Here is a 13,731-nt window from a genome sequence, read left to right as displayed (position 1 = left end):
GCCCACGCCGTTGCTCGCGCCACTCAGCTGGGAAGCAACGCTGGGGTTTCCCCGCCGCCCACGCAAAGGGGAAACCCCGGCAAGAGGGGGAAGACCCAGGGAAGCCACCCAGCAGCTGATCTGGCCAGGGGGAAGCAAACTCCACCATCTACGCATGCGTGGCCATAGGAAAAAAAAATGGCGCACATGCGCAGATGGTGTTGTTTACTTCCGGGTTGAAAAATCGCGATATAGCGTTTCGCAATAATCGAGATCGCGAAACTCGAGGGATCACTGTACTACAAAGTGTATTCTCAGTGTTTTGTCTCCTGTCTTAAAACAAATTTTACTCCTTAAGTACCAAATTGATTACATAACCTTTATTGTTCCCCAAATTAAATTGTAATTTAGTTTAAACAATTTAGTTTACTAAATTACTATTTAATAATCAATGTAATTTTAATGTTCAATTTAATGTTCATGTTCATTTTTACCTAAAATGAAAGATATAAAAGATACACGTCCATCCTTCATAAAGGACAAAAATAAAATATGTGCAATTTTTCCAATTATTTACATGGAACAGGACTATCCCGAGTGAATTCCTGCTATTCTACAGTATTGTTTCTAAGTCAGGAGTGGCTAGCTTGATGCAAGAAAGTTGAGAAGATTATGTTTTTCCACTTTTTTTATTATTTAGACTTATTATCTAGTATTTATCTAGGCTTTATCATTAAAGCCAATTTTAATGGTAGGTATGCATACAGATTGCACTCTGATTTCAACACTAGATAACGCAGTTTCTTCTTTGTGTTTTGCAAATACTGTATTGTAAATATATCAATGTATATACTTTTTTGACTATACCTTTTAAAACAATTTAATAAAAATTACTTTAAAAAAATAGATAACGCAGAGTTTGGTTCCCTATCATTTCTGAATTTTCCTCTTTTTGAAGTTTTAATTGTTTCTCTTTCTCCTTCCTTCCTTCCTTCCTTCCTTCCTTCCTTCCTTCCTTCCTTCTTTCTGGGTTTTGATAACCAGAGACCAGCACGGCTTTCCTCTTACAATATCTGAAAGAAAACGTGTATGCCTTGCTGGAGAAATAATTTACGGTAATTGCTCTTTTCTTGCATATATTTTTACAAGCATTTGCTTGCAATGATTTTTGCCGAGGAAAACATTAATTATTTCAATGCCCTGCAACAAGTACAATAGGGGAGAAAAAAAGACGACTTGTTTTGAGTAAACTTTTAAACACGTGCTTCGCTCCTGAAAAGCATCAGCCACGGCAGAGGTCTTCAAACTTGGCAACTTTAAGACTAGTAGACTTCAACTTCCCGAATTCTCCTTCCAGCATACCATAGCTGGCTGGAGAATTCTGGGAGTTGAAGTCCACAAGTCTTAAAGTTGCCAAGTTTGGAGGGCCCCCCGCCATATATGGAGACCAGGAACCGGAAGACGAGATTTCTGAAGGCATTTTCATTTCAGACGGAGGCACGAAAATCTCCGGAAGCGGAAGTGCCGTGCTTGACGGCAGCCGCGTTCGGCTGACTGCTCCTGCAAAGTGTGAAGCTCGAGGTCGTTTGTTTGCCAAGGTTCTTGTCTTGGGGTTTCTTCTTGTCATTTGCCGAAGGAAGATTCCCCGTCTCTATGGTGGCCGGCTCGGGACTGACGCCGCCATTATGATGCCTGTCTTCAAAAGCAGCCGCCGCGACTTTGCCTTCGGGCCGTGGAAACTAACGGCCGCTCGGACCCACATCATCAAGTCGGCCGATGCCGAGAGGTGCGATTGAGCGGGATTATTGGAGGGCCCCAGTGGGAACGATCGCTGCTGGGGAGGGGGCTCCAAAGGACGGTGGGCTGAGCGCTTGCCTGGTCGGCAAACGTCACAAGAAAGCCGCTCGCTGCTTTTAACCTAGTACGGGGATAGGCAAAGTTGGCTCTTCTATGCCATGTGGATTTCAACTCCCAGAATTCCTGTGCTAGCATGATTGGCTCAGGAAATCTGGGAGTTGAAGTCCACAAGTCATAGAAGAACCAACTTTGCCTACCCCTGGCTTAGTACAACCGTCGTTGGTTCCTACTGTTGTAAGACCGTCCAAAATTGTGACTTACGACCATTTTTCACACTTACGACCGTTGGAGCGTTCCCATAGATGCGTGATCAAAATACTTGCCTACTGACTCGCATTTATTATGCTTGCCTACCGACTTGCATTTATGAAGGTGGCAGGGTCCCTGGGTCCAGGGGTGGATTGCTTCTACCGCCACTACCAGCACGCTGCGCACAGAGCTTCAGTCATGTTGCACACATGTGCTATATGTGCACACTCCCCAGCATATTTTTCCTTCTGTGCATATGCAGGAAGCAAAAATGCACTAAAATCTCACGAGGGGATGCACACGCGTGCGAGATTTTGGCAATTTTTATTTTCATGCATGCGCAGAAGTAAAAAATAGCCAAAATCTCATGTTTGTGTGCCTCCCCTTGTGAAGTTTTGCTTATGCGCATGTGCACGAAGCAAAAGATTAAAAAAAAGATAGCACTGCCCATAGGACTGCCACCGGAGCAGTCCTGCGCAATTTGTGCAGTCTGGCGGCCGCTATCGGTGCACAGTATGCTACTCCACCAGTAGCAACCCACTACTGCCTGGATCATGTTTTGCAACCTTCTGACAAGCAATGTCACAATGGAAAACCAGATTCACTTAACAATCCTGTGACCAATTTAATAACTGCAGTCTTTCACCTAACTCCTGTGGCAATAAAAGTTGTAAAACGGGGCAAAACTCTATCAGTTTCTTGCTTCGTGACATACATTTTGGTCTCAGTTGTGGTTGTTAAGCTGAGGACTTACCTGTAGTGGCTTGGCTCAGTCTTTGGTGCTTAAAGGCCCTGAGGCGTATAATGTATGTAGATTTTGTAGATCAACAGATCAGATGGTATCTGGTACCTTCCATATCTGGGCTTCAAAAACATGGGCCATTGTTAAATGGCAACAGAGAATCACAGGTTTTTTTTGGATCTGTGCTGTCAATTAAAGGTGCTGAACTTTGGAATTATGCAGTCCAGGTTTGTAGTCATAGCTGCAGAATAGTTTAGTTGTTAAAGCAGGAGCTTCCCAAATATGAGGTCGACTACCCTTAGAGAGCTATAGGCAGAATGCAGGGGATTTGTCAGGAACCTTTTGGTTTCATAAATTACCTTTCCCAAGATGTTGCTTTTTTCCCCTTATTCATTTTTTAAAAAATTAAGCTGTTTTTTTTAGAAAACCCTATAAAATCACTGTTTCTCTTAGTGATATTCCCATATCAATCTATTTTCAATATACAAATGCCAAAATAGCATAATCCATGTACAAATGGAGAGAGAACCTAGCTTTGAGTACCCCCTGTGGACACAGAAAATGCTTTGATCAGCAATCACAAATAGGGAGGAAATGGAAAAGAGTCTCTTGAAGGCTGAACAGAAATATTCTGCAGGCAGCCTTGGATTCATGCCTACAGTTATTTTGTTTATTTGTTTGTTTATTTTTATTTATTTAGTTTGTCAAACGTGTAAGAGAAAATAAGTACAATGGTACCTCTACTTAAGAATTTAATTTGTTCCGTGACCAGGTTCTTAAGTAGAAAACTTTGTAAATGGAAGCAATTTTTCCCATAGGAATCAATGTAAAAGCAAATAGTGCAAACCCATTAGGAAAGAAATAAAAGCACGGAATTTGGATGGGAGGAGGAGGAGGAGGAGGAAGAAGAGGAAGACAGTCGCTGCCAAAGGAAGTGAGGTGAGGGGAATTTTAAAAAAATCCAAAACTTTAAGCCTTTAAAAAAAGCAAAAACGGGGCTCTGAGGCGGCGAGGAGGAGCACGCGCCTCCTATATACCCGGTGCAAGGCTGCCTCCTATACACTGCACCATACACTGCACCAGAGAGAGAAACCCAGGGGGAATGGCAGGAAACTGGCTGGGCCTTTGTGCAGCTCTCAAATTTCCTTGGGTTCTTAAGTAGAAAATGTTTCTTAAGAAGAGGCTAAAAAATCTTGAACACCCGGTTCTTATCTAGAAAAGTTCTTAAGTAGAGGCGTTCTTAGGTAGAGGTACCACTGTACTGTGCTTTTCACTCTATATAACAATACTTTCTAAGGAGTGCTCCAAATATATGAATAACTTTGCATGTATGTTTTTGTGTGTTTCCTGTTAAGCTGTGATTGGCTTGTATTTGACAAACTGTATTAGATTGTTGTTCTGATTTCATATTTGTTATTAGAATTACCTTCTATATACACAACATTCTTACCTTCCATCATCCATAAAATTGACTCGCAACTGTCTAGGATTTGGGATAGAAAAGAAAGAAGTGGTCCAACTGGTAATTTCAAATATGTAATAAATGTATACTAAAGTATTGTATGGTAAAATATATATCTTTATTTAAATTATAAAATTAAATTATAAAATCAACTCCAAAATAATCTAATTTTGTTTCTGTGTAGGTTAGCTGAAGAACTGCACATGCCATGTGTTCCAGAAATGATGTTTGGTGACAATATCCTAAGAATTCAGCATGAACTGCTCTTTGGCATAGAGTTCAATGCAACTGATGCTTTAAAATGCGTAAATAACGCCCAAGGAATGGTTAAAGTTGCTTGTGCAGAAGAGTGGCAAGAAAGCAGGTAATACCGTGTTTCCCCGATAGTAAGGCAGTGTCTTACTATCTTTTTACCCCCAAAAGCCCCACTGTGTCTTACTTTGGGGGTATGTGTTATATTGTCCCGGGCACCGGGGCCGGCTCGTCTTCGGGCTTCCGGCCCGGGCGAGGCCTCTTCTCCTCCGGGCGGGCGGCGTTGTGCGGCAGGCGCGGCTTCCCGTCGGGCCTGGCCTCCATCCCTCCTGCGCCGCGGCGGGGCCGGTCCGCGATGCGCGTCCTGGGGGCGCCCGGCTGGCCGGCTCCGGAGGCTGCGGCTCCTCCCGCTGCTGCCCAACGCCGAGGATGCCCCGCGCCCAGCCAGGCTACGGCAGCAGGCAGGCAGGCAGCCCCAGGCGCGGCGGGGAGAGCAAAGGCGGCTTCGGCCCGGGCGAGGCCTCTTCTCCTCCGGGCGGGTGGTGTTAGGTGGCGTTGTGCGGCAGGCGCGGCTGCCCGTCGGGCCCGGCCTCCATCCCTCCTGCGCCGCGGCGGGGCCGGTCCGCGATGTGCGTCCTGGGAGCGCCCGGCTGGCCGGCTCCGGAGGCTGCGGCTCCTCCCGCTGCTGCCCAACGCCGAGGATGCCCCCAGCCCGGCTATGGCAGCAGGCAGGCAGGCAGCCCCAGGCGCGGCGGGGAGAGCAAAGGCGGCGGCGGGAGTAGCGGACGCCTCCCTCGCTTTTAGTACCGTGTTTCCCCGAAAGTAAGACATATGTCTTACTTTCGGGGTATGGCTTACATTAGCCGACCCCCCTGAAACCCCCCATATGTCTTACAATCGGGGGGGGGGTCTTACTATCGGGGAAACACGGTAGCATATTTATTTGTGGGTTTTTAAAATAGTATAGTTTGATGGGCCCTAAGAAATGATTTTGAAAGCTGTGTAATGCTTCAGATCTGATTCCTAAGATTTTATACTTGTCTGAAATTCTTTTAAAGCAAATTCTTATGTATTTTATTTTATCCCATCCCATCTCGTTGAAGCAGATAAGACATGTAACCCTTATAAGATATTAGATTGAAGTGTGGTAGGTAGTTGCTACTTGTGCACTAGTGTACTCTGAAGCATTTTTGGCAATCCATTCTGAAGGGTTGCAGTTCCTTAATGCAAACAATCTATATTTATATTGTTCAATTGATATGTGATCTTGATAGTTTAGCCTTTCTGTTTTTCCTATGTTATGAATCACACTTGTACTTTTTAAAAATAATATTTAATCTTTACCTTTAATTTTTTTGAAATTATGGTTAATCCGTTAACTCTGAAGCACATATGGTCTTGTACAGAAATAATTGTTCAAATATATCAGATTGTCAGAATAAGAATCCTGATGAAATATTCACTCACTCACTCACTCACTCACTCACTCACTCACTCACTCACTCACTCATTCATTCGACATCTATGCCACCCAATCCCGAAGGACAGAGAGCGGCTTATGATAATAATATCCAATATTTTGCTTCATTTTGAACAACTACCATCTGATCCTATGCATCTAACGTCTAGGTCAGTGATGGCGAACCTTATTCTAGTCACTTGCCAAAAGCGTATGTGAGCAAGCGTGACAGCGTGCGCACATGCCAGCACCTCAATTACAGTGGGTTCCCCACCTGCACATGCACGTATGCTCTCCTCCATGCACCCTGCATTATGCATGTGTACATCCCTGCACATGTGCCATCTGCACATGCCCCTCTATGGGCATGGGAAGTCCTGCTGCACCAAACTTTGCCAGTGCGAACAGTCTGCCGCCGCTGCTCCTCTTCCTCCTGCCAGCATCGTGCAACCAACCCGCTGTTTCTGCCACCCACACCCCGTCATGCTTGGTGGTGGCTGTCCTCTACACTGACATTTCTATGGCGGATGCAGGCTGGGATTTCTCTCCCTCCCTGTCAAAGGCTTGGGGCCATAGGTTTGCCATCACAGTTCTAGGTAATTGACATTTACTTCAAGTTCAAAATGCACGATTATAAGTATAAGCATAAAAGCAGGAAGATGTGAAGGGGGCTACATTTTACAAAATAAAATTTTTTAATAGTATTTTTAAAAAACTACTGTAATGCCTTACCACATTTTCTCTTTTAGCACATTAAATCTAGCAGTTTTTTTAGATTCATATTGATTTATAGAATCATCATTGATGTATTTTGTAAAATAGATGTATAAAAATACTTTTTGCCTGGCCCTGGTATGCTTTTCGCCTGGTCCTGATATGCTATATTTTTCTTTTCCTGTAGGTCTGAGCCCGAACATACAAAGGAAGTTGTTAAACCATATGATTGGACTTACACAACAGACTATAAAGGAACTCTCCTCGGTGAAACACTAAAGTTAAAAGTATGATTGTGATGGCCAACTATTTGCAAGAATGAATTTGTTGAACAATTGGGGAATCAATTATATAAGAAAGAACACTTAATTTCTGCTGTGTTCTTCTAGGTTTCTTCCACAACAGAACATATAGATACAGAGAAATTAAAAGCCAGGGAACAAATAATGTTTTTTGAAGAAGTGCTCTTGTTTGAAGATGAACTTCATGATCATGGGGTTTCAAGTCTGAGTGTCAAAATTGTAAGTCCAGTAATCTTTTTCATGCTTCTTCCATAATTGTATGAAATGCAGAAAAATACAGAACTGAGAAAATTGCAAATCTATTGGTACTCTATTTTCCCCCAAATAAGACATCCCCTGATAATAAGCCCAATTGGGCTTTTGTGTGCCTGGCAATAAGGCCAAGCGTTTATTTCAGGATTCAAAATAATATACAGGATCTTATTTTTAGGGGAACATGGTAATATCCCTTAAATTTGTTTCTTTTAGATGTTTTGTTGTTTAAATTTCAAATAAGCTTTTACTTAGTTAGAGTTATATAATTAAATAATTAATTAATTTATATATATAATGAGGATATAAACAAATCATTGCAAAAATGCAATACATTGATTTTAAAATGTTACAAAAAACACATACACACGGTTATCGGGTTACATTTTATTTTGTAAGGCTTTTTATTTGGAATGAGTGTAGGAGTTTTAAAATTTGTTAACATTTCTTTTGTAAGAATGTTTCCTTGTAGAAGAGCAAGATTTTAATATACACTATAGGTAGTCCTTGACTTACAATAGGGGTGGCAAACTTGTGACGATAAGTTGACATGTGACGTATTACAACTTTCCCCCTCTTTGCTAAAACTGGTGAGTGTAGCCAGTGCACGATGCATCTGGGTCTTGAGTTTGACACCTCTGAATTACAACAACAATTGATCCAAAAGCTTATGTTGCTAGGTGAGAAATTGTTAAGTGAGCTTTGTCCAATTTTATGACTTCTCTTGCCACTCTTAAGTGAACCATTGCAGTTGTTAAATTAGTAACACGGTTAAGATTTTTATTAATATTGCTTCTCCATTGCTTATTTGACCCCTATGACAATCATTAAGTGTTATACCACATGATTCTTGACAAATGTATATTTTATTTTATGTACGCTGAGAGCATATGCACCAAGACAAATTCCTTGTGTGTCCAATCACACTTGGCCAATAAAAATTCTATTCTATTCTATTCTATTCTATTCTTAAGTGTCTCTAATTTTAGAAATATAGTTGCAGCTTTGTTAGCTGTTTCTTTGTACAACTAGTTGAATAGACTTCTAAAAATCCCAAAGATCTTTCTGCCTTTTTTAGGTTGAGTAGACCTAAAAATTTTAAGAATGAAATACTATTCAGCTATTAAGTTTTTAAAAAATTTATATACTGTCTGTATATACTGTATGTCAGAAGTTTGCAAAAGGGGATCAAATGACCCTGTCATAACAGTGAACCAGTTGTCAAGCATCAAATATAAATCACGTGGTCACCAGGATGCCGCAATAGTCATAAGAGTGAAAAATTGTCATAATTCACTTCCTTCAGTGCCATTGTAAATGAGCGGTCAATAAACAAACTGCTGTAAGTTGAAGACTACCTGTAAAAATAATGTCTTCATTACTGACATTTCCCCAGATTTATAAAAATGCAAACTGATTAGCTTACTGATTTTCCTGATAATGTATTTGTGCATTGTGTATTTGGAAGGATAGTATTATTGACAAATGAAGGCTTTTAAGACATTTACCATGTTTTTAATTACCTGTTAATCCGTTTTAAATGTTTGCAAATGCAAATTATTCTTGCTATGTTTGACAGAGAGTAATGCCTTCCAGTTTTTTTGTCCTGTCGAGGTTTTTCTTGCGAGTTGATGGAGTTCTTATTAGGATGAATGATACAAGAGTTTATCATGAGGTAAGAAAATCTTAATGTGAACGTTTGGTTGAAAAGTCATAAAAAACCAGGATATACATTGATGTATAAAAGTGACATTTTGTTTGCTAATATGCGTATGCAATTGTCTCTAATTTTAGAAATATGATAGTTGCAGCTTTGTTAGCTGTTTCTTTGTACGACTAGTTGAATAGACTTCTAAAAATCCCAAAGATCTTTCTGCCTTTTTTGGGTTGAGTAGACCTAAAAATTTTAGGAATGAGATATTCAGCTATTAAGTTTTTTTTAATTTATATACTATCTGTAGTACAATTGTTGTATTACTGTGTTCATTCCATCAGCACTGTATAGAACAGTAATTTTAAAATACAAATATTTGGCATATAGCTATGGATGTTACCAGATTTAAGATGGCATGTGGATTCACATGTATTACCGTGTTTCCCCGAAAGTAAGACAGTGTCTTACTTTCTTTTTATCCCCAAAAGCCCCACTATGTCTTACTTTCGGGGTATGTCTTATATTGTTAAAGGGGCACTGACAGCTAAAAAAACTGTGTAAAATGTGTTTTTTTAGTGTATATGCATTTTACCTTCTGTGACGGGCAGGGGGGGGGAGGTTTCTTTGGAGTAGGGACGTGCCCGAGTAAATTTGCAGAGGCGGCAGTGACAAGTGCAGGGGACGGCGCGGCGACGTATGGAGAGGGGGACGGTGCGGACGTGGGCAGGAGGCGGCGCGCAGCTAGATGAGAGGGAGGCGGCAATACCCCCGTGTTTCCCCGAAAGTAAGACATATGTTTTACTTTCGGGGTACGGCTTATATTAGCCGACCCCCCTGAAACCCCCGATACGTCTTACAATCGGGGGTGTCTTACTATCGGGGAAACAGGGTATGTTATATCCAGCATTTCCAGCATGAATGTAATTGGCTTATTACCGTAGTATCTGTAAATAATACTAGATTTACAGCATCTTTATTGGATATCAGACCAGAATTCTGTGTTAGTGTTGCAATAGATTACTTTTGTACTATAGAAGTTTTGTTTTATGTGAAACTATATGTACATATTTGTTTCTATATGTTTCAAAGTTATGAAGATACCTTTTATCTGCTTTCTTTTTAATAGGCCACCAAATCATACATATTGCGGGAATATACCTCTAGGGAAAGCAAAATATCAAATCTAAAGGTATTAATATTTTGGAAGAATACAAATATATATTCTACCTGATATTTTAAAACATCTAGTTATATTCTATTGGGATTACTCAGTGGATCCATTTGTATGTCTTTAACAATTCAACCTTTCCTTTTCTAGTTTGTTCACTTTTGTGTAGTAACTGGCACGCCGCACAGTCTCCTGCCCCGTTGTGGCTGCGAGCAAGCAGAAAAAGTGGGCCTCCTGTACATGGAAAAAAAATAAGACATCCCCCCAAAATAAACCTTAGTGCTTATTTTGGAGTACCAAAAAAAATAAGATAAGACCGAGTCTTATTTTCAGGGAAACATGGGTAGTAGCTCCTCATTCTTGTGATCACTCAAGTGTTTTTGGGTGTGCAGGGCTAGTAAGGCTTCCGGCATTAAAGTCAGATATTCCTGTTAACTACTTAACCATATTTTTAATGACAAAAAGTTCTACTTATTCAAAAGATTAAAATTCATTTCCTATTATAATTATTCAATTATTTAATCTCAGATACACATCTGAGCCTCTAAAATTATATAACATGGAAATAGATTTGGTAAACAAGTTCTTACAATTCATATGATTTTATTTTTTATTATTATTATTATTATTATTATTATTATTATTATTATTATTATTATTATTATTATTATTATTATTTAGATTTGTATGCCGACCCTCTCCGTAGAAAGCATTTCTGCTTTCAATCACAAAATTCCAGAAATTCCATTTCTAGCACACCACCGTCTCTAGTATAATAATTTGTTATGTAGTACGGTGGTATTCAGAGTTGTAAATGCAAGTTGGGAGATCATATAAATAAGTAAAGTAATTTCATTGCACTGTCATTTTCAGAGTAGAAGAAGAGGAAACTGGAAAACAGAAATTTGTAGTTAGAATAATATTTTCCAAACATGTTCATGTTATGTTAATTTTCATTTATATTTAGATATACTTTCTCTTTTGTTCTCTAAATATTGATATCTCTCCTATTTCAAGCACATTCCCCCAATGCTGTTCACGGATCCTAATGAGATTGCCCAGTATTTGCCTGTCAAAGAAAATATTTGCGAGAAACTGGAATTTCCTGAGAATTTATGCCATGAATCTGCAGCTACATCAGAAGGCACTTAATGAGATCGGCATAATCTGATGAACTTGATACAGATCCTGTTTTTATCTTCTTGGCCCTTAGCACTGAAGATGCTGGATAAAGAGGAAGCCTGGCTAAAATGTCTGTAGCCTTGGGTGGGTGAAGCTAACTTGTGTCTCTGTTTTGAATGTGCTCTGATCTAATAAGAAAGTTCCTGATATTGGAGAGTTAGTCACCAAATCAGGATCAATTATATTAAAGTGTGCAACATTTCAGGAAAGGCTGCATAGATGTTCAAAAATCAAAGCAAACAAAGAGTCCTTCATAACCGCAGTAACTTTTAAGGATGTTGTTTAACATAGTCTTTTGTTATAAAAGGGCTTGTATTTCATATAGTGTGAAAGAGAATAATTATGTTTCTTCTCTAGGTTAAATTTGATTACTTTGTTGAGGATCATTGATGCTTGATCAGTTCATTAAATTTAATGTATATTGAATGGCAATCCTCATTTGCTTGCTGCCCGTCTTATCAGATATGAGCTTTGTTACCTTCTAAACAAAGCTAAATCTTTCACAAATTGTAAAACAAACAAGTTACATAATGAGTTGACTAAGTACAGATAACAGTAGGATCCATTTTTGCCTGATTCCTAACATTTTGTCATAAATTAGATGTTAATTGGTATCACAGATTGAAATTGTTAATGCTCCTTCTCAGCCTGAAGTTACTTCCTTTTAAAAATATAGCAAGTTTATATTCATTAGATTGTTAACAGAAATTAAATTCTTATAATATTTGTAATAGAATATAAAGTACATTAGTATTGGGCTATTGAAACTATGACAGACATGCATACTTTAAGTTATCAGTATTTTGTATAAAAATGATTGCACATATATTTATAAAATAGTTACCAAACTGCACCATTCATATATTTCTTATAGAAGATAAACTGAACTGTTGTAGAGAAGTTATTTCATTAGTTTATTTCTAAAACTCAATTTCAGTTCTTACATTTTGGTATATCCACCATGCTATTTTTGGCAAGAGGAAAAATAATATTTGAGATTTTTGTAATAACAGGATAATAAATTTTAGGTTTGTTTTTATATATTATAGACGATAAGAGTTTCAAATCAAGAGTGCTTATTTTGTCCCTTTTTATTCTATGTTTCAATTTTTTAACTTGAAAAAGCCAAATAACTAACCTTTTCAGAAGTACTAAAATAAGGCAGTCTAATTCAGTGTCCATTGTATTAGGAACAGATTGTACTGGGTCTTATGCAGTGTATTAAAAGTAAAGATGTAGGTTAGCTTCTAGTTTTCTAAACCATATTAAGCCTTATCTGAAACAACATTAGATGTTCACTATTTTAACATACACGCATAGGTAAGAATTCATCCAGGCAGGGATTTGGTTTGCTTTGAAAAAAGTAAGTTTGTCTAATTAGGACTTCAGAATTTATTAAGAAAAATACATCAATCCTATATCTTGGGAAAGCTTTAATTGTTTACACTGCATAATAAATAGAACTGATAGACTACAAAAGTGATAGGGATAAAGTAGAAGAAGAAACAAGACTAATATAAAATTAGTCATATTTTTAAAAAATTCAAGAATCTAAATTTTATTTATTCATCCTACAACAAATAGTTGCATATAACTGTTAAATTCAGACTAGAGAGGAAGAGAAAATTGGATCCTTATTCCTGTGTCGTGCATGTTCTACTTGACATTTAACAATAGTGAAACCTCCTGTGGGATTTGTTCTTGTAAACATTTCTTTGTGAAATTAACCAAATTCATACCTTCAAAAAGTACAATATACCATCAATATTTCCAACTTTGAAATTAATTAAAGCTATATTGTACACCCCTTCGTTTCAATAGCACTTGTACATACTCTTGTCAGCATGAAAAAGGCTTATATTGTTTAGTCAGAAACATGTAATGGGTTTGTGTTCAGTCACAAAATAAAGTTGCATTTAGCATCTCACATTTGTTTTAGATATTACAATAAGAAAGGCTTTTTTTAAACTTAAAGATATTATTTTCTTCAATTTTATTTTCTTCAGATTTGTTGGCATGTAATGTCTGTAACAGAGAACCAGTTTGTTGTAATGGTTAAAGCATCAAACTAGAAACTGGGAGACATGAATTCTAGTCCCATGTTCAGCCCAAAGCCAGCTGGGTGACCTTGAGCTGTCACTTTCTGTCCATGCTAGGAAGGAAGGAAGCAATGGTAAACCATTTTTGAAAAACTACCAAGAAATCTGACATGTCCAGGCAGTCTCTGAGAATTGGACAGAATGAAATGGAAGAAAAAAAATTCTGTTATAGTGGAGTTGATCTTTAGTTGACTTGCTTCCTTGGCTGCCCATGCAGAAGAAACTCTTAATTCATTAATTTCTAAGGGTGATGATCAATATTATTTTGCTCACTGGCTATTCTCAACAAGCTTAGACAGGTTGGTGAAGTGTCAGTGATGGGGAAAGCCATACACTATTGCCAATCTGTGCCTTAATTCC

General features: G+C 38.6%; 1 protein-coding gene across 1 annotated transcript; it reads left to right on the top strand.

Moving 5' to 3' along the window:
• Positions 1 to 1,478: 1,478 nt before the first annotated feature.
• TIPRL (TOR signaling pathway regulator) lies at positions 1,479 to 13,199 on the top strand. Its single transcript, XM_070749989.1, has 7 exons — positions 1,479 to 1,765; positions 4,474 to 4,653; positions 6,902 to 7,001; positions 7,104 to 7,235; positions 8,848 to 8,943; positions 10,049 to 10,111; positions 11,108 to 13,199. Exons 1-7 carry the CDS (start codon positions 1,665 to 1,667, stop codon positions 11,240 to 11,242), a joined length of 807 nt encoding a protein of 268 aa, XP_070606090.1. The 5' UTR covers positions 1,479 to 1,664; the 3' UTR covers positions 11,243 to 13,199.
• Positions 13,200 to 13,731: the final 532 nt, after the last annotated feature.

The sequence above is a fragment of the Erythrolamprus reginae genome, chromosome 4 (genome assembly GCF_031021105.1).
Source record: "Erythrolamprus reginae isolate rEryReg1 chromosome 4, rEryReg1.hap1, whole genome shotgun sequence".
Taxonomy (NCBI): Eukaryota; Metazoa; Chordata; class Lepidosauria; order Squamata; family Dipsadidae; genus Erythrolamprus; species Erythrolamprus reginae.
This window is presented reverse-complemented; position numbering and strand designations above follow the sequence as displayed.

Excerpts from the sequence above, each read along its gene's own strand:
- TIPRL (XM_070749989.1), top strand. The coding sequence starts at position 1,665 with ATGATGCCTGTCTTCAAAAGCAGCCGCCGCGACTTTGCCTTCGGGCCG. Across the intron at positions 1,766-4,473 it reads AAGTCGGCCGATGCCGAGAG|GTTAGCTGAAGAACTGCACA; the intron begins GTGCGATTGAGC and ends GTTTCTGTGTAG. Across the intron at positions 4,654-6,901 it reads GAAGAGTGGCAAGAAAGCAG|GTCTGAGCCCGAACATACAA; the intron begins GTAATACCGTGT and ends CTTTTCCTGTAG.